The sequence below is a fragment of the Anoplolepis gracilipes genome, chromosome 5 (assembly GCF_047496725.1).
Source record: "Anoplolepis gracilipes chromosome 5, ASM4749672v1, whole genome shotgun sequence".
Lineage (NCBI taxonomy): Eukaryota > Metazoa > Arthropoda > Insecta > Hymenoptera > Formicidae > Anoplolepis > Anoplolepis gracilipes.
The window spans coordinates 14,373,865-14,393,674 of NC_132974.1; the positions used below are offsets into that span (position 1 = coordinate 14,373,865).

The 19,810-nt window shown below is 35.6% G+C and overlaps 1 protein-coding gene across 8 annotated transcripts; it reads right to left on the bottom strand.

Annotated features, from left to right (window-relative positions):
- Positions 1-325: 325 nt before the first annotated feature.
- Positions 326-17,582, bottom strand: LOC140665947 (uncharacterized). 8 transcript variants are annotated; one of them, XM_072892566.1, is made up of 11 exons: positions 16,992-17,582; positions 15,543-15,648; positions 14,225-14,635; positions 13,114-13,631; positions 12,902-13,043; positions 12,460-12,792; positions 12,120-12,364; positions 11,507-11,772; positions 6,872-7,009; positions 4,461-4,846; positions 326-3,962 (listed from the first exon to the last, which is right to left on the bottom strand). In XM_072892566.1, exons 2-11 carry the CDS (start codon positions 15,591-15,593, stop codon positions 3,483-3,485), a joined length of 2,970 nt encoding a protein of 989 aa, XP_072748667.1. In that variant the 5' UTR covers positions 15,594-15,648; positions 16,992-17,582; the 3' UTR covers positions 326-3,482. The 8 variants fall into 8 exon arrangements, with proteins under 8 accessions (XP_072748667.1, XP_072748664.1, XP_072748663.1 ...); XM_072892563.1 differs by having other exon boundaries at positions 6,788-7,009; positions 17,361-17,581; XM_072892562.1 differs by having other exon boundaries at positions 6,788-7,009; positions 16,992-17,581.
- Positions 17,583-19,810: the final 2,228 nt, after the last annotated feature.

The window sequence follows — 19,810 nt, forward strand, 5'->3', positions numbered from 1 at the left end:
ATGAGATGGCGATGGTGTCCAAAACTACATTATTACATCGACGCGTACAATTCGCTTCGACTCACAACGCTCGGAACGCACGGATCTGACTGCTTGCCATTAATCTTCATCTTTATTTTTAAACAAGCACGAAACTAAACCTCTTAAAAGCATGAATCAACTCTTAGTTTTTTTTACCCTCGTAACGTATGATAGTATTATTATTAATAATCATAATAATTCATATAAACATTATTTCTATTCATTCCTTGTTACATATTCTTAGCAATGTGTTGCGCAAAAGATGCAAAGGTCATTTGCAGAGGAATCGTATTTTTTTCCTTTCATTCTCTCTTTACACGTGTATATGTGTGTGTGTGCCTCTTTGTCGGAAGTGTCCTCTCTCTCTCTCTCTCTCTTGCTTTCTCCAAGAAAAAGGACGAGTCTGGTCGTTTTGTCCCCGGCAATTACTTCACTTACACATATGTTACACAGTATATATACATAATGTATATAAGCACACACATTATGAGCAATATATATATTATACATATATATTCGTTTATATCCCGATTTAAATTCACGATGACTCGCGTATCCTTTATCTTCCTCTATACTTATCTATCGCTCCCGTTTTTACTTTTCTTTTTTTTTATTTTCTCCCGAGAATATAACAAAGATCTACGCATAATGTAGAGGTAAATTCCTCACGATATTTCACGGTATAAGATGACCCTGCAATACATTCAAGTTTTCACTGTTTCGTTACTTTAAATAGTACATGAGATATCTAACTGTTTCAATATACTTAATATATATAGATTCATTATATATATAATATATATATATATATATATATATATTTATATATATATTTATTTATATCTAGACTTCTACCGAGTTGCGAACACCTTCGTCGCACGCGGACCGCATGTGACGTACAAACGCGCATTAATAAATTTCTTGTCCTTTTTATATAATATCTATTTGATATAATTTTACTATACTAATATATTATACATAATTATATATTTAATGCAAACGCGACGGCGCGACGACCGATTGGCTACAATTTTATTTTTTTTTTTTTTTTTTATCGTTCTCGTGTCCGAACTCAAGTTCTAGACGACGTATTATATACGTGCGCGATCACAGATACGCCACGCTGTCACGCTCTTATTTATCTCTTTTTTTTTACTTTAATCTTAACAGTAATACGAAATACATGGCCTTACAGGATGATCGCTACAGTGATAGTGTCTCTCTCTTCTCGTGAAGAACAGAAAAAGAAACATTAATTATTAATTAGATTTAGTAACAAAACTTAAAAAAGAAAAAAAAATTACTCAATAACGCGCGAATTTAATTTATTTATCAATTTACTTTCGATCTGTCTATATATTCAAGACCGAGAATCAGTGGTGTCCGTTTATTCGCAGTTGAATTTTTTTTTAAACAAAACGTGCGACTGAATATTGCACTCGATCGTAATAACTAAGACTAAGAATCATAGCGACTGACGCCTAAGTCAAACGATGAACGCACACACAAATATCTATATATCGTACTTTCACGTCGATATATAAAAGATAGCTTTTTTAATTGGAGTTCAATCCATTTTTTTGTTATCCCAAATATTATAATTTCACAACACTCTGACAGCGAGATCCACTATATCAAGATATTAAATATCTGCCAAGAATTATAGAAATATATGAAAGAAATACTCACATAATTTATCATGAAAATTTAACACAAATATTTCAATGTTAGAAAACATTGAAATATATTACTATACACATTCATGATCGATACTATTAAAAATAATTGGTTGTCAATTTATGAGTTTTTTTTTTTTATATCAATGATCTTTTTTAAAGTACGACACCTTTCTGTGTTTACAAATGTCGGACCCACTTTAATTTGTAGTGAAACACCACTCTAGATCCAATAAAACTGCGCAATTATCATCAAAGAACCCTAAACTTTTCATACAGCAATGATGCAACAGTTAGTAATTAATGTTCAAAGAGTAATCATAGTCAAAGTGATTATAATTACCAAAATTAAACTTTGCTTACTATTTAAAATTAAACTTTGCTTTTTTTGATTCGCGTTTGAAAAATTATCTGTATTCCAGCGTTGGACTAAAACGTATTTGCAAATAATGATTTAGCAACATGTTTTCACAGAAAAAAAAAAATTAGTAACATATATTATATATATATTAGAATATATATATGTATAGTATTAGTATATATTATATATGCTGATATATATAGAAAAGTATTATATATATATATATGTTAAATGCCTATATACATATATATTTATATACAATACATATTCTCTCAAAGTCATTGTTCGTTATTCGCGAATGTATTTTTTTTTCAGACTTCTATATATTATACTATAGACTGTTAACACGACTATATTTCATGTGATGACAGATGAAGCTGGGGCAGCCATTTATAATTAAGTTGCATACAAAGGTATATGTTAATGAGTATAAGAATTTTTACACATAAATTATTAAATTTTTACACTTACAAATATATACCTTCACATTCAACCCAATTGTAAATATGACTGCCCCAGCTTTATCTGTCACATCGCTGTTAACGGTCTAAGTATATATGTAAAAGTTTGTGATTTTTCCCGACAGTACTATATGTGCCACCACGATTCTCATAACTTTACTAACTGGCGAATTCATAAGGATACTCTTCTCATGTGAAAATAACATACGAACGTAATAATCCGAAGACAATCGCTGTCGACGTTACATAATTAGTGCCTTTTTGTTAAAATTACGGAAGATTAAAGTACAATATTAACGAATAAGAACTATTATATGTTTAATTACATCACATAATCGCAAAGTTCCGACATACTCTGATGTTCCTTTTGCACAAATTTGAAACGATACGTTTCTACACGTTCGTTACCACAAACGACATATACTTATCAAGTATATAAGCATATAAACGAAGCAAAACCAAAAACTTTGGATAATATACTGCCACTGTTGCAAATCGAGCAATCGAACGTTAATATTCCAATATATGATGTTTTATGCGTTATATCACGAACAATCGCTTTATATCGTCTCGAATAAAGTTCACTGCAAATTTTTACGAAATGAAAATGATACATATAAACTGTTGCAGAATCGCAGACGAATTGCGCAGTACGCGAGACGCATGATGATTCAGATATATGGCGTATATTAATATCCACACTACAATCCAAGTTTCTTTAAAGAAACTACGAATGGCGGCGCACAATCTTTTCACATTTCTTCGACACAATTGTATATATATATGTTAAGTATACACACACAGCATAAATCAAACGCCTCCTTTCAGATGCCTCTTTTTCTTATTTCTTCTTATTCTTCTTGCTCTTTTCGTCTTTAATCCTCAGAAGAATCTTCCCAGCATTTATAGCATTTAAAAAATTTTGTGTCCCTTCCTCCTTCCTTCCTCATCTGGATATAGCGTCTAGTACGACGCCAGTACGCCGGGCGGTGTCGGCACGACCACGGTGTGTTGCGGGACGACGGGGGGTGCCGGTGGCGCCAACGGGTGTCCGACCAGGACCGCCGCCGCCGCCGGTATCGGTAAAACGCCGGTTTGCGCCGGTATCGCCGACGGCGTGCTAACCTGCGTTGGCGGTCCTTCGGCCGCGTGTTTTCGCAAGTGCCGTAGCATATTTCCCTTCTCGACGAAGGTCTTGCCGCAGTCCGGGCAACTGTACGGCCGCTCGTCTGAGTGCGAGCGCCGGTGCGAGACCAAGTGTCCTTTGCACATGAAATCTTTGGGACACAGATCGCAGCGGAACGGCCTCTCGGCGTTGCTGCCCTTGTTGTGCGAACGCATATGGAAGAGAAGATTGCCCTTCAGCGGGAAACTCTTGCCACATTCTGTGCACACAAATGGACGTTCACCAGTGTGGCAACGCATATGATTCACGAGATGCTCCTGCAATAGAAAAGATGCCAAATTAAAAGATATGAAGAATATCGTTCATTCATCGTTATATGTATACAAATACAGATACGATTAAACCTTTCATCACAAAGCTACGTATATAATATGTTAAAATGAAAAGCAGTAAAAATATGCAAGAGTTAATTGAATTCTCAATTAATATTTTTCCTTGTTAATTTCTAATGCATATATATTGTTGTACAATATATTATTATCTTGTGACAATTAATATAAAAATGACGAATGTAATAAGTAAAAAGCATTTTCTCATTAAAGGATTAATTAAAACTTCATTAAACATTTACAATATAGAATTTTATATGTTATGCATTGCTAATATTATACAGAGAAAGTGAAATTATAGTTTACGTTTTTAACAAGTATTATAAAATAGAATTATGCATTAGTTTGAATTTATTTTTTAATGAAATACCAAAATCTCGATACGAAATGTATCTCGTTACAAAGCTCACGGCTAGGCCAACGTACCTTTCTTGTGAATGGTTTGGAGCACACGTTGCAACAATGTGAGGAATCTCCGGTATGTTGACGGAGATGATTATTTAGGTGTTCTTTCCTAGTGAACGTCCTTTGGCAGAACTCACATCTATGTGGAGATTCGCCAGTGTGGATGCGCACATGATTCGTCAAATGCTCCTTACGAGTAAATGACTTGGAGCAGAAGTGGCATCGATGTGGCGATTCGCCTGTATGTTGACGCACGTGATTGGTCAAATGTTCCTTCCGCGTGAAGGATTTGGTGCAATACTGGCACTTGTGCGGTGACTCACCCGTGTGCTGCCTGACGTGGTTCACCAGGTGATCCTTCCGCGTAAATGCTTTCGGACAGTATGAACAGCGGAAGGGCGTCTCCCCTGTACATATTTTACAAGCGAATTCGCAACGTTTGAGAAAAAAAAAGTAAAACGTTTTTCGTCATTCAGAACTCAGTGGAGTTATCCTGCACAAGGCGAGTTTTGCCTGACGCAACGCATAGAGAAGGCATAATATCGAATAAAACAAAAAAAAAAAAAAAAAAAAAAAAAAACAAAAAAAAAAAATGGAATAAATTCTGATATACTTTCTCTCTTTTTCTCTGTATCCAGAAATTTAATTTCACATTAAAAATACGTACTTTGTATCAAAGCTAACGTACGTCAAGTTAAAATATATAGAAAACTCTGTGCAAAAAACCAATCGATCGATAAATTGTCAGTCCCTCTTTTCTTTATGGGGTGTAAACATTATAACAATTTCAGTCTTTAATGGTAGTATAAACATTAGATTCAATTAGGATTTTTGCTTAAAATTGCAAGAAATTATTGTTGGATTATTTAGCGTGTCATTCGGAGAAAATATCATCCGCATGCATAAAAAAAATCCTACGTTACAACAAATATATTCGATATTGCCGTATCCGTACGTTACATCAAAGGAAAGTCAGCTTGTACAGCAATAGATAATAATATTCTGATATTTTATATATAGATATATACATATATTTTTTTTTCTAACTTTGTATGTATCCAGATATTGAAATGCTATTACACTACTATTACTTTAAGCGTGAAACTTTCTATCTCGCGATTATGAAAGCAAGTATTAATTTCTTTCTCGAGAATCTCGTATCTAATCTATCAAAATACTCTGTATCAGCATTGAAATTAAAACTGAGCTCGAGACTTGTGGCATTAATGACAATGAAATGAATTATAGAATGAGTTATAGAAGCAATAGAGTTATTTACAAGTCTCCGACATGTAAAATGCAAAATTTGACTGATAATTTTATCGAGGATGCAAACGAGAACTATAAACACTTATAAATGCAAGGAACTTTTGTGTGGAACGCTGTGTGGAATGTTAATAAAAGGTATGGTATGAGAGCGGTGTATTAGGCAGAACAGCAGCAAATGTTCTTGGGAATTCAATGATGATGGGAGATTTTTTTTTTTTTTTTTTTTTTTGCGATGATCAGATCGAGTTAGATGCGCGATGGTGTAAACATTAAGAGATACGTACGATGAGAGCGACTGAGTGAGAGTGAACTTGTTGGTGAAACTTTATGACAACCCCGTCTAAATGAAATCTCATGCAAATGTTTGATCCTTAGCTAAATGCATCACACACATATACAGGATGTTTCAATTCTAGCAGATCAATAATTAATGTTCAAAGTCTCTTAAATATAAACAAACTTTGATGTTTAAATGTTGACATGTACAATAGTTTCAGTTATATATGATAAATTAAAAGTACAAAATTTTTCGCGATATAAATTTGAAAAAAGGCCAAATAGATAACCCAAAATTTTATACCTTGATTCGATTTCAATATCAAGAGGAGTTTGTTGCAACGCAACAACGTTTCATTGAAAAAAATGTTTCATGTTATAACATGGTATAATATCATTCTATCTTCGTAAAGGAAAACTCAATTCCATATTTCCAATGATTGCGCCTTTAAAAGCTGTGAAGAATCCAGTAGAAGTGAAATAGCCCATATGTAAGCCAAATGTGTGAAACCGGAAGCATATGGAGAGACGAGTGTCTCGACTCGTGTTTGATCACCTAAATGTGATGTTACGCACGAGGTGACTCTCGCAGTTCCTAATCGATCTCTTAATTCTAAATAAAAAATAAATAAAAAAAAAAAAAAAAAAAAAAAAAAAAAAAAAAAAAAAAAAAGAAAAAAATATTGATCTCTTCCTTTTTTCAATATATGTACATAAATAGGTCACGATAATACAACTACTCTTAATAGAAATAACGATTAAATCGGTTGCCCGTGAAGTGAACATCTGCCAACCGCTCTCACCTGTGTGTTGGCGGATGTGGTTAACAAGGTGTTCCTTTCTGGTGAACGATTTGGAGCAGAAGCCGCATCGGTGTGGAGACTCACCCGTGTGCTGGCGAACGTGGTTCAGGAGATGCTCCTTTCGCGTGAACGTCTTCGAGCAGAAGTCGCAGCGGTGCGGCGTCTCACCCGTGTGCCACATTATGTGGTTCGTGAAGTGCTCCTTCCTCGTAAACGACTTACCTGTATAGCGGCAGCGGAAAACAGAAAAAAAAGACCCGAAAACAGGCACATTTTATTAAATTGCAATTGTCAAATCAGACAGATAAATACATGTAAACGATGGGACGATTCCAAATACATACACATATTGTCGTTAGTCACGAATCATGATCGAGAGTCATTGTGTAAAGTTTATGCGAAAATAAATTTTTGTAGAACGATTCCCTTCTTTTTACGCATAAACATTAAAATTGATTAAATTATAATCACACATATGAAATTATTGTGCAAGAAATGTGAAGATGTGGAAAAAGATTATCGATTACTTATTAAGCAGTTATATTAATTAGTCTGCCAAAAAAATTTCCAAATTTTGCATATTCTTATCAATACACATATTGAATAGAATTTGTATTGTAGAAACTTTTTTCCATCTTCATTTCTAAAAATTACATTAGATGTAGTCAACGTACTCTTGTATATACATATACGTACGAATCACGTGACATCGTATAGATCGACGCGCATGCTTACAGCTTTATCGAGTAAAAATACAAAATTTTGAATTTCCCACTTTGTAGCAGACGCGACTTTTACATTTACATCCGTCCGTGATCGCGTAATAGAATCGTGGAAAATATAATTATCGTGCCGTCTGATTGCTTCCCCTTAACTCGCGGTTGATTTATACAAAATCAATTTTGAAAGTGCATTTGGTAATCAAATTTCAAACAATATTCGCGTGACGTGAAAACGAAATCCATGAATATTGCTGCGGCGCCATTTAACTCGCGGTAATGATTAAATTGCTGATACGAAATCCCCCGAGTATCATTACAATTATATTTAGAGCAAATTAAAAAAAAAAAAAAAATGATATTGTCAATTACGCGATAAAGTCAAATTTACTCTACTCGATTCACAAAGAGTCGAGGTCCTTCGTGATAAAAAAAAGAAATAAAAAAAAAAAAAAAAAAAAAAGAAGAAAAAAAAACCAGTATCCTGGTCGCTGATCGAAAGCAAATGCGACGAAAGCAGTCTACATCGCGGAATAAATTTCAACGTATCGCCGATATAAAAATGGCAAAACGCCGAATAAATCCGATTGTAAGACGACGCGTACATAGGTAGAAGCAGGCAAAGCGAGCGAGGGGATAAGACGTAAGAACGTTATACGAACCGCTTAAATTTACGAAATAGCAAGTCATGCCATCACAGTTCACGGCCAAATGTTGGATGAGAAATAAAGGGCCTTTATAGGGAGCCGGCCGGCTCGCAGCAGACTCGCGCGATTTCCGAGGACTGAAGGAAGGAAGAAAGGGGTTCCCCGTCGTCGTCGATGTTGTCAGATGGGAGGGCGACGGGCGAGAGGGAGGGGGAGGACGGAGAGCGGGTGGACGAGGGCAAGCGCACCGACACGATCGCGATTCTCTAAGGTTAGAGGGGTCGAGGGGCGCCCCCTTGCCACCGCGAAGGAATGCGCACGACCCGCACCCCGCGAGGCCAGACCGACCGGCCGGGCGAGAGGGAGGGGGGAGAGAGAAAGAGAGGGAGGGAGAAGGGAGGAAGGACGGACGGCTATTCGCGATGCGCGATCAATTCTCGCGAATTTTATTTCACCACGCCATGTATATAAACCGGCGCGGCGGCTCCGCGGCCGCGAGTCGCGACTTGCGTACAGCGCGTTCGACGTAACTCCACTTCGCCAATTCGCGCACGGACTCGAGAGCCCCATCGACCTCATGCTTACGCGGCAGCGTCAATTTTTTTCTCTTTTTTTTTTTAATACTCTCAATTTACAATCTCCAAAATTGCAGGGTTTGAGATTCGTTCACGTTTCAGAGATGCAAAGATTTTCCCAACAATTCTACAATCTTTATAAAAGCGTTCAGATCATCTTCATCACTAATTATAGAATTCCCATTGAAATTGTTGATTTTTTAAATAAAGATTTTATATGTAATGTCTATTCAAATCTTATAAAAAAATTCTCAATGCCCTGATTTTTTTAAATATTTTTTATTCAAAATTTCTAAAGTTTGTCTTTATAATTAGTGCAAAAATCATTTGAGAGAAGAAAAAAAAAAAAAAAAAAAAAAAAAAAAAAAAACAGCTAAACTTTAATATTATGTGTTAAACTTTAGATATTTTATTCAAAATTTCAAAAATTAAATTAAAGATGTTTTAAATAATACTTAAAAATAAGTATTTATATATATTTAGTTTGTTTTGATGTCCTTTAGTCTAATAATTATAAAAGAAAACAAATTAAAAGCTACTTAAATTAAAAAAATTTTTTTTAAATATAAAAGAACTAAATAGCTTTTATAGATATAAATTTTACTTGCAATATTCTTTATATTATCAAGAATTATAACAAAAATTGTGTACTGCAAACTCGCAAATTATTCGCCAGATTGTTATTATTTCGCGGATTGTCGATCGTCCTATAAATGAGGAAAAGAATCAAAAAATAAATTTTAAAAAAATTGTGATTTCAAATAAAATTCCATGAAATGTCTAATTTTTCAAGAAGAAAAGAATTTCTAGATTTTTCCAGAGAATAGCTTAATATTTAAAAAATAAAGTTATATTCAACATTTTCAACATAATATTAAAGTTTAGTTGGTTTTTTCTCAAATAATTTTTGCACTAATTATAAACTTTTAATGAAGATGAATTGATGACTGTAAATTATATAAAATTATATATTATATATATATAAGATTAAATTAATATTTATACTTATATATATGTATTATGGCTATAATATATTAGCTAAAATATATAAAATATATATTAATATTACAATACAACATTTAATTATTTATCCACTTTCTTTTAAACTGCATGAATATATTTACCTTGGAATACATTGTACATCTCTGTAAACGGAATCCTCTTTTTCCTTACTTAATATTGAAAAAATGCCCCAAACATTTATTGTCAGTTTAGAATAAATTGGCAAAAATATATGACAATACAGAATAGCTATACATATATAAATAATTTAAAGCTTACAATGCGTTCTCTGAAAAATGTACACACTGTATCGATTCTTTATATTAACGCAAATAAAATACTACTAACATAAATTAAAAAGCATACATCTTTTCAATATATAAGAACACATTCTAATATAAGCATATTTGTTATATTAAAATTAAATTAGTTTTTAAAAATTGTAAATTTGATTTTAAAAATTAATATCAAATTATGGATTAGATTTATTTTTGTATCTTATTGTTAGTGGTACTTGATCATAATACTTTACTTCTGATATTATATTTAATACATTAAAACTGATTTTATAACATGGTAATCTATACATGTAAAATTGCAAGTTTTTATGCCAATATCTTATAACATTAGAAAAAAAGATGTAGATAAACGTTAAATAAATAACATAGTAATTTTATATTGAAAATTAGCAAGAATTTTAATAAATAACATTAGTAATTTTATATTGAAAAACATAAAACTCTCAAAATTTGTAATAAATTCGAAAATAATTTCTTGTATTTTTGAATTAATTTCTAGGGTTAATTTAAATTAGCCAAGTTTTAAATATATATTTTCAAGAACGAAATTAAAACTCTCGTGTTTATGTAATGAAACTAAATAAATACTACTTCACGTTAAGAGAGCAATACGAAACTCTGTACTTATTTGAAATTTTACTTATTATTTATGATATCTTACTTACCTTATTAACGCTTCAAATTCACTAAACTCTGGATTAAACATATCTTTCTCTTCGCCTTGTGATCAAATCATTTAATAAAATATTAAATATTTTATTAAATGTTTATCTGGTAAAATAATCAATTATCGCTACGTATATTCTTTATATACTATGTCAAAGAATAATTTTTTTAACCTATATTTATATTATAAATTGTTGATATTATATCAAACATCTTACTCTCTTTGAAAAATGAGAATTAAAGAGAAAATTATCGAATTTAAATAATTTAAACAATTAAAAGCAAATAGGTGTTAACACAAGTTAATAAACACAGGTATTTATGGAATGATACACTCATCAATATTAAAAATTTTTACTCAAATTTTCAATCAAGATGAAAATACGATAATTATAAATGTATTATTTCAGTTGACTGAATAGAATAGAAAATAGAGGAATATTTTGTCATTTTCATCATTGTTGTAGTAAGATTTGTATCATCGCATAGATATCTATGTTTGTGGACTCATATTAATCTATTTACCTTTAGAAATTTGCTAAATGGTCATTTCTTTTCTATTTGCAAAAATTGAACGCGCAGAGTATATATATATATATATATATATATATATATATAAAATTGTATAAATTTAGAAAGTTTCTGGAATCGTCCCATTAAATACCATAATTGTTTTGTTTCATTATTAGATTTTACACTAAAAATATGTTTTTTTCACTTGAGAATTATTTTCTAAGTAAAAATCGTTATTTGCGTTTTTCTTAAATCTCGCGCAAAAAATAAAATATAAAAATAGAATTGCATTACTCACCGCATATTTCACAACGGAACGGCGTGTCGTTCGTGTGCGAGCGCATATGGTTAGCAAGATGCTCTTTACGTGTATACTTCTTGCCACAAGCTTGGCAATGATGAGGGGTTTCTCCTGTATGCCACATAACATGGTTCATAAAGTGTTCTTTGCGAGTAAAGCTCTTCTTGCAAATATCACATCGATGTGGAGTCTCGCCAGTGTGTTTGCGAACGTGATTTACCATGTGTTCTTTTCGGGTAAATGTCTTTGAACAGTATTGACATCTGCAACACATCGTGCCAAGATTATGCTTCTGTTAGTTTTTGAAACATCAAATAATTAAGACTTGAGAAAAAAAAAAAATTCTAGTGGAAAAAATTCATAACTTTTAATTATATATTTAAATATAATAATATATATATATATTATTATATTTAATAAACTTTAAATATAATTATATATATATATATATATATATATATATATATATATATAATTAAAGTATGTAATGTACTATTGAAAATGCTATTTATATATATCATATAAAACACGTCACACACACAAACATTGTTTGGCTCTCGATATTTACCAATCAGTATTAATTATATAATTTTAAAGATTTACGACTTACCTGTACGGTGTCTCGCCGGTATGACATCTCGTATGATTATCCAAATGTTCTTTGCGCGCAAAGCTCTTACCACAGACTGTACAATTGTACGGTTTGTCGGTAGCGTGTCTCTTCATATGGCGTTCCAGCGAAGGTGCATTCGCAAAAACATGAAAACAGACTGTGCAAGTGAACATGGATCCACCCAAATGACACTTGCCGTGACGCGTCAAATCATTCGCGTTCGAGAACGCTTTACCGCACACCTGAAATGGTATTACGAATTTAATTTCAACTTGTATACCTACGTTTTGAACAAATCATTGCCGCATGCATAAAAAAGATTCACCGCGCCACGTACCTGACATGTAAACGGTTTCCTCTCGGTATGATATCTGCGATGCACGATGAGCTGATAACGAAATTGAAAGATCTTTCCGCATATCTCACAAGCGTGACTGCCAACTGACACCGGTGAAGCACTCGGACCAGGGGTCGCCTCGCCGTCGCTCGACTTAATGTCAAATTTGTTCAGTGGAACCTGTTGCACGATTGGAGTACCATTTTGTATCGTAGTAACTGTCTGTGTAGGAACAGTGCTACCCACTAGAGTCGTTCCGGCCGCGATTTCGCTTTGTAGCTTTCCAAAGACTTCGTGATAAGCCAAGAGTTGATTAATATCTTCAACATTCACCTATCGAGTAAAAAAAAAAAAAAAAAAAAAAAAAGGAAAAGAAAAAATTCATCGAACTGCAACTTTTGTACAATTTTTAGATGTAACTATTACACATTGCGTTTTGTACCTTGTACATATTTTGTACCATTTCGACCCCGAGAGTTTTCGCCAAATCCTGCTCGTTTCCCGCGCTGATTTTCACAACCGATCCGTCCGCCGTTCTCACATCCATCATGTGTCCTCCTGGCTTTAAGTCAGGGACTTGGAATCTGCAACAACATTTTTGTTATCCGTCTTTTAACATTGACGATTAAAAATGCAATGTCTTTTTGCACATACTGAGTCATATTCAGTTGCCGCAGTTCCTTTTCTTTCTCCGGCTTTTCAGAATTGTTCTGACTTCCACCCTCGCTAGTGGAATTTCCGCTGATGTTGACCCCGATCTGCGACTGCTGCTGCTGTTGCTGCTGCTGCTGCTGTTGCATCAAGCTCTGTTGAAGATCTTGTGGTGGTTGTAATTGCAGATCGCATTGAACTTGACAATGAACCTGATTGTCGCTGCAGCGCTCGGTGGTACAGCTACCGCCCTCGTCCTTGACTTTGTTGTCGTCTCGCTGCGTGTTTTGGCTGTGTCCTGACGGTCCGTTGTTCTGGGCGTTCTGATGATTTGGCATCTGATGGTGAGATTGTTGCTGCTGCTGCTGGGATGGCTGTGCTTGTTGTTGCTGCTGATGCAGCTGCTGCTGTGCCTGTGCCTGCATTTGTTGTTGCATTTGTGCATGCGCAGCCTGCAGGTGACTAACGCTCGCGGGTATATGCGCGCCGTCTAAATTAAGGCCGGGAAGAGATACAGGAATCTAGCAAACAAAATACATACACACATTATTATTATTATTATTATTATTATTCAAATTTCGCGTTTATGCTATTAATAAAAAAAAAAAAAAAAAAAAAAAAAAAAAAAACAAGAGCTTATATACAGCATTAAGATCGTACGAGCTTTGATTGATATTCGAGCATTTTTCGCTGATAATAAAAATGTATACAAATAATTAACAAATCTAATCTGTGTGCGTACACTGTGTAAGACTGTGCAGCGTAACAAGTAGAGTGATAATTGATATTTAGAGACAGATACAGTTTTTTTATACAGAGTGACGAAACACAAAATAAAATTCTTTATAAAATTACGGCGATATTGATGAAAGTCGTAATATTTGAGCGAAATATTTCTGAAATAATTTTTTAAATGTTTATAGTATATATATCGCCGTTAGCAGCTGTCCTTGCATACATATGCCGCTTACTCACACGCATTTCCGTAAAAGATTATGCGCGTTACCGTAACTGCTGCAAAAGCATAAGTCTAATTTGGTGCTCGGATCGAAGAAAGCTGCATTCAAATTTTGAACTCGTTACACAAAACACGTGCTACTACACATTAACAAACCTGCGAATTTGATTGCAGAGAAGCGTGATGACTGCTGCTGTTAACCGATGGCTGATGATGATGATGCGCGGCCGTAGATTGTTGTTGATGATGCGAGCTGGAAGTCAACGCCATTTCCTGATTCAGTGAAGAGGCTGATTCTTTGGAGGATGATGCCTCCCCACTTCCACCACTCCTATGCGAGGAGTTGTGGTGGGGATGAAAGACCGAGACCTGAGGTAGCGTTCCAGGAAGCAATCCGTGAAAATTGAGGACCCAATACTTAGCTACCGAGGAGGCTAACGCTACGGCAGTACCTACACGCAGGTCCGTGGATGAATGGGGGGTACTCCCTACATTGCCAAGACTCGCGGTCGCAGTAGCCAAACCACCTGGGTATGATGGGCGACCACTTTGACCCGCATTTACATCCTACCGATATACATTCAGACATTTGTACAACATTGATAGGGCATGCAGCGGCATGCACCAGGCTGAAGACCAATCGACAAATGCGCCACTTTTGATACATGTTGCATCAACACGAATGGATATATGTATTACATGGATATATTCGTCGAAGAGAGTTTACACTATCCAAGAGATTGCTTGTTTCGTTTGTACATTAAGTTACGTGGTGTTTTCGTGTCATGTACCGTTTCGTGTCTACATTAAGAAGAAAATGTTTTATCATACACAATATCAAGCCATACAAACCGATCATAAATGGATACTCTGTTTTCAAGCTTGCGTAAGTATATGCAACCTGTTAGAACTGGATATGTTAAAGTAATGTATATATATATATATATATTATAATAAAGATATAAGCAAAGTGTTAGAGTTACAAGAGTATAGAGAAATCCAAGCATAAGCCATCTTATATGTTGTATACGATATGCTACAAGCATTTCTAACCTAAGAACTACAAATTACAATAGTCTAATAATTGTAAAGATGCAAAGCAATAAAGTGTCGTAGTAATAAAATATTTTAAAATATAAATAAAATACATGTCAAAAAATAATATAAATATATAAAATATCAAACCGTGCATACTGCATCACGTATCATTAAACGATATATATTTATATATTCTAATTGTAAGATTTATAAATCATTTTAAAAAATATATAAATTTATCAAACTGTACATCAAATTTAAGACACAAGGCACAATTTGTTAAAAGCAGATTGAAAATGAAACAAATCCACGAATTAACAAGGCTCATCATACAAATGTCTTAATATATCTAACATCGGCATAGTGCATCTGTGTAATCGTCATTTGCGCATTTGTAGTTTGGTGTATAGCCTGTTTCGATCGAAAAGTACCTCACCTCTTGTTGTGCCTGCGTAGTCGCTGGCAATGCATGCTGCTCACTATTCATCTTCGTTCACTGAAGGACATTAATTAAACGTGTCTGACATACTTCATTGTTCATCCTGCAAAATGCATTATGCAAAATTAATCTTTACAGCGTTATGTATATAAAAAAAAAAAAAAAAAAAAAAAAAAGAAGAAAAATGCTTATAAACAATGGGTTGACAAAATATATACGTAAGGATATTCGAGATTGAAGGGAACAATCATATATCATAATCGGTATGTATTATACGCGCTTAATTGACGTGCGAAAGTAAGGCACGCGCTAATTAAATAAGGTAAAGCAAACATATTGAGTTCGTTGACGATTTTTATCGTACAAATAAAGTGCGCACCATATTACATTCTTTCCCCGATTTGCGCTTTCGGTACTCGAGCGCGAATCTGAAAGAGTAAATTTTGCATACGCAACGGAATTCTACGCAGTCGCGATCTGCCGATCTGTCAGGATCGGAAACGTGCCGTCGTCCGCTTAACCTCGAAAAATCAACCGTGCCACGAAAGCGACAGAGAGCATCGAATATCGAATCGCGTGCGTAATCGCGCATCGCGCCCGAATACGCATAAACAATCGCGCGAGGAGAGTGAGAGAGAGAGAGAGAGAGAGAGAGAACGAGAGAGCGAAGAAACGCTCTCGTTCCTGACGATGACGATAATAATAATGATAACAATAACGAGGGAAAAAAAAAAAAAAAAAGAAAAACACCGCGTCGATAATACAATTATGTCTTTTAACCTCGCGATATAATCTTTCCGCGAGCAGGAAGGGATGAGTCATCCAGTCGACATGTCCGAGACGCGACAAAGGTCCGTCGTCCCTTTCGGGACGACTCGTTCTCTCTCTCTCTCTCTCTCTCTCTCTCATCGCGATTAAAATAAAACGATATATGTATATATTTGAAAAGACGATCGGTAGGAGAAAAGGCAAGCGATGGAGAGAGAGAGAGAGAAAAAATCTAGAAAAAATGTAGAAAGCGAAAACGGATGGGATTTTTTTTTTTTTTTTTTTTAATGGCGCGACAGTGCGACCCCGCCGAGAACAGCCGTCGCGACATATACGACTTGTACGAGCGGCCAACGGCTTGGGCGAGTAGCAACCAGCAGCAGCGTCGACGACGTCGACGTCGACGAACGTCCCACGTCGGGATATCGTTACTGGTTACTTGGTCGCCGTCGCCGTTGCGCGCCGCGCGTCGTTGTCTCGTAGTCTCGTCGCTGGTCCGTTCGGCGGAGAGCAACAAGGGGACAAGGGGCTCGACAAGATGGACGTGCTACGCGGATTCGGGGCGAGGGGGATATGGACGCGCGGTGTGGCGCGGAGCGGCGCGCCGCGACGCAACGCGACGCGGCCCCGACTTTCCGCCGCTCCAGAGGGTATACGAGAAGAAAAATTGAAACTCACGTGGTGCGCGGTGCCGTCGGCGGTTCTCGCATCTCGTTCTCTGTCGGCTCCGAGGCCGCCTCCTCCTCGCCTCTTTTGCCACACGCACACATATACAGACGGAACGGGGGAGACGCGCGCTCGTCGCGACACACGAAGAGCGCGGGGAGGGGAGGCGAGAAGAGCGGAGGGGGCGAGAGGGGAATATCTCCGCACAGGCCTGCCGCCTGCTGCTGCCTGCCTGCCTTCCTTCCTTGCTCTGCCCTCTCTTTCTCTTTCTCTTTCTCTCTCTCTCTCTCTCTCTTTCTGCCGACACCGTCGCGCTGCGCCGCGCCGCGCCGCGCCGCGCCGTGCCGTGCCGTGCTCTTTGGCCGCCTCTCGACGTCTCACCTCGCCATGAACGCCCACAAACAAATCGCCGATAATGGCCACGCGCGCTCGCCCACCGTCTTCTCAACAGCTGCAACGGGCAGCCCGACAGAGTCGGGATGCCGGACGGTCGTTTTCGATGGTGACGGACGCCGAGTCGCGCGAGATTTTCACGACAACGTCGCTCGCGAAACGGCTACGTGCTCGCAGTTAACAGAAAATACGACGACTGTCATGGCGGCCCCTCGCCCACCCCGCAGGAACTTACGCGCGCGCGGGGCACCGCGGAGTCGATCGTCGCGAGACCGAGTTCTCGGGCGACTTTTCCCCCGCGGACGACCCGGCCATGTCGAGAAATTAATTACTTGGCCTACCTCGCGCCGAAATATCGCTCCAATTCTTCGTATTCGTTTAGGTAAATTCATCGATTGGCCCTTCTCGCCGCGTTAAAGCTGCGCGCGCAGCCATCGATCGCGCGCGCGTTCGCCCACTTCCGCTGGCGGGAAAATCGCCCAATTATGAATGCGCGTAGGGTTACATTAATCCATTACTCGGAAATATCCTTCATCTATAGTCTGTTCTATGATACGTTCATGATACAACATGCGAATATGACAGATGTGAACTTTGATTTTCTTAGCATTTTTAATCTCTATGACAATTTGTTTGAAATAATTTTATGTCTTTGAAATCAGAGATAAGAACAAGAACAAGCATGCGGGCCATTGACCCATCTGCGCCATTTACGTCTATTTTAGAATTAGAGATATATCGCTTGTTGCACTACTTTGACATCAACATGGTGACATCTTTAAGTTGCTTCGTTATCTTCAAATTGCGATCCAAAATTTGTTCTTTGGAGTAAAGTAACGTTTGATTGATTAGAAAAAAATGTTTATCTTTTAATTTTTGTCTTTCATATAAGACTTATACATGTATATATGTAATAAATTGAAAAGAGAAATAAAATTAAAGCAGGTAGAGGAAGTGAGAGAAAAGACCCTGCCATGATTGCTTACTTACCAAGTCTGCACATGTGCAGTTCATTTTTGTCCATGCAATGTCAAAGGTGCTAAGTGCTGAGATATATATATATATATATACTGCTTTAGTTCGAATGAGTGCTGAGTTAGTCTTCTATTATATGTATATAATATATGTATTACAATTGTGGATAACACACACTACACAGGTCGACCGATACTTGAAAAAACTAGAGCGGTTGACCAATAAAAAAAGTCCTAGTGTTCAATTGGCCTATTGATGAATGGGTTCCGTAAAGCCCGTATCAGACTAAAAATTGAGATTAAGGATTGAAGATTGAAATTTAACCAATCAAGACAAAGCAATTTTAGTTCCTTTTGTTCTGATTAGTCAAATTCTAATCTTTAATCTTCAATCTTCAATTTTTAATTCGTAGTCTGATACGGGCTTAAAGGTCATTCTATATTATTCCCACCGTCGCAAGGGTCGTAAGCGCCGTGCCATCCAATCAGCGTCAAGCTAGCTTGACGCTGATTGGCTCGCGTGACTTGCGACGCTGCGATACGATTAATGTAGAATGACCTTAAGGTGCTTATGCTCGCATTGAATTGTTGCTTCTTGTCAATCTATGTATTTTGTATGTCTATGATTATCATTGTAGTAAATCGCATATTTTGACACAGAGTCAATAGTAATCAGTGATTTTATTAAATTAATTTAACGCATCGGCGAATTTAACATAGTGCGTATGAAGAATGAGAAAAAATATATAATATACTTTTCTTTTGAGTTACATTAATTAACTGAATGACTGTCATTGCAGAAATTGCATGTTTTAACGACTTGAATATTCAAAGATCTAGTAGTGAGTAATTTTATATAAGTTTAATCATTAGGTATATAAATTTTATATCAATTTGTTTACGAAAATGATGACAAGCCTATTCTGAATAATTGCCATTAATTATATAATTCTATAGATTAATGATATATATGTTTATACGTATTATAAGTGTGTGGTTAGGTTATATTTTCATGTATCAAACATTTTTTTTTTATAATTTTGAATTATAATTTGAATATTAATTTATAAAATAATGTATGGTAGCGTGAAGAAATAAATAATGAGCATATAACAAGGGCTTTGTAATATTTTGATTAAAAAAAATATAGGAAACACTTTATGAAAGTTGTAAACAAAAGTTTAAATATATTAATTTTAAACAATAATAGGATTATTTGCAAATTTCATTAATAATATTCAAATATACAACTTAATACATTATATTTTTCCTAATGTTGATCAATAACATCACGCATAAATAATTATTGAGAGATATTGTCTTAAAGAAAGAAGAAAGTAATAAACTAAGAAAAGGTAACAAATTAAAAAAAGAGATTTGATGTACTGAAATACATATATATATTATATATATACTTGATACCTTCCTATTTTTATTACTAAAATAATGTAATCAATATTTACA

What these genes read in the sequence shown, in the direction of transcription:
- LOC140665947 (XM_072892563.1), bottom strand. Translation starts at nt 15,593, where the DNA reads ATGAATAGTGAGCAGCATGCATTGCCAGCGACTACGCAGGCACAACAA. An exon ending in CTCTGCAATCAAATTCGCAG is followed by an intron (nt 13,632 to 14,224) that starts GTTTGTTAATGT and finishes TTTGTTTGCTAG; the next exon opens with ATTCCTGTATCTCTTCCCGG. An exon ending in ACCGGCGAGACACCGTACAG is followed by an intron (nt 11,773 to 12,119) that starts GTAAGTCGTAAA and finishes GATGTGTTGCAG; the next exon opens with ATGTCAATACTGTTCAAAGA.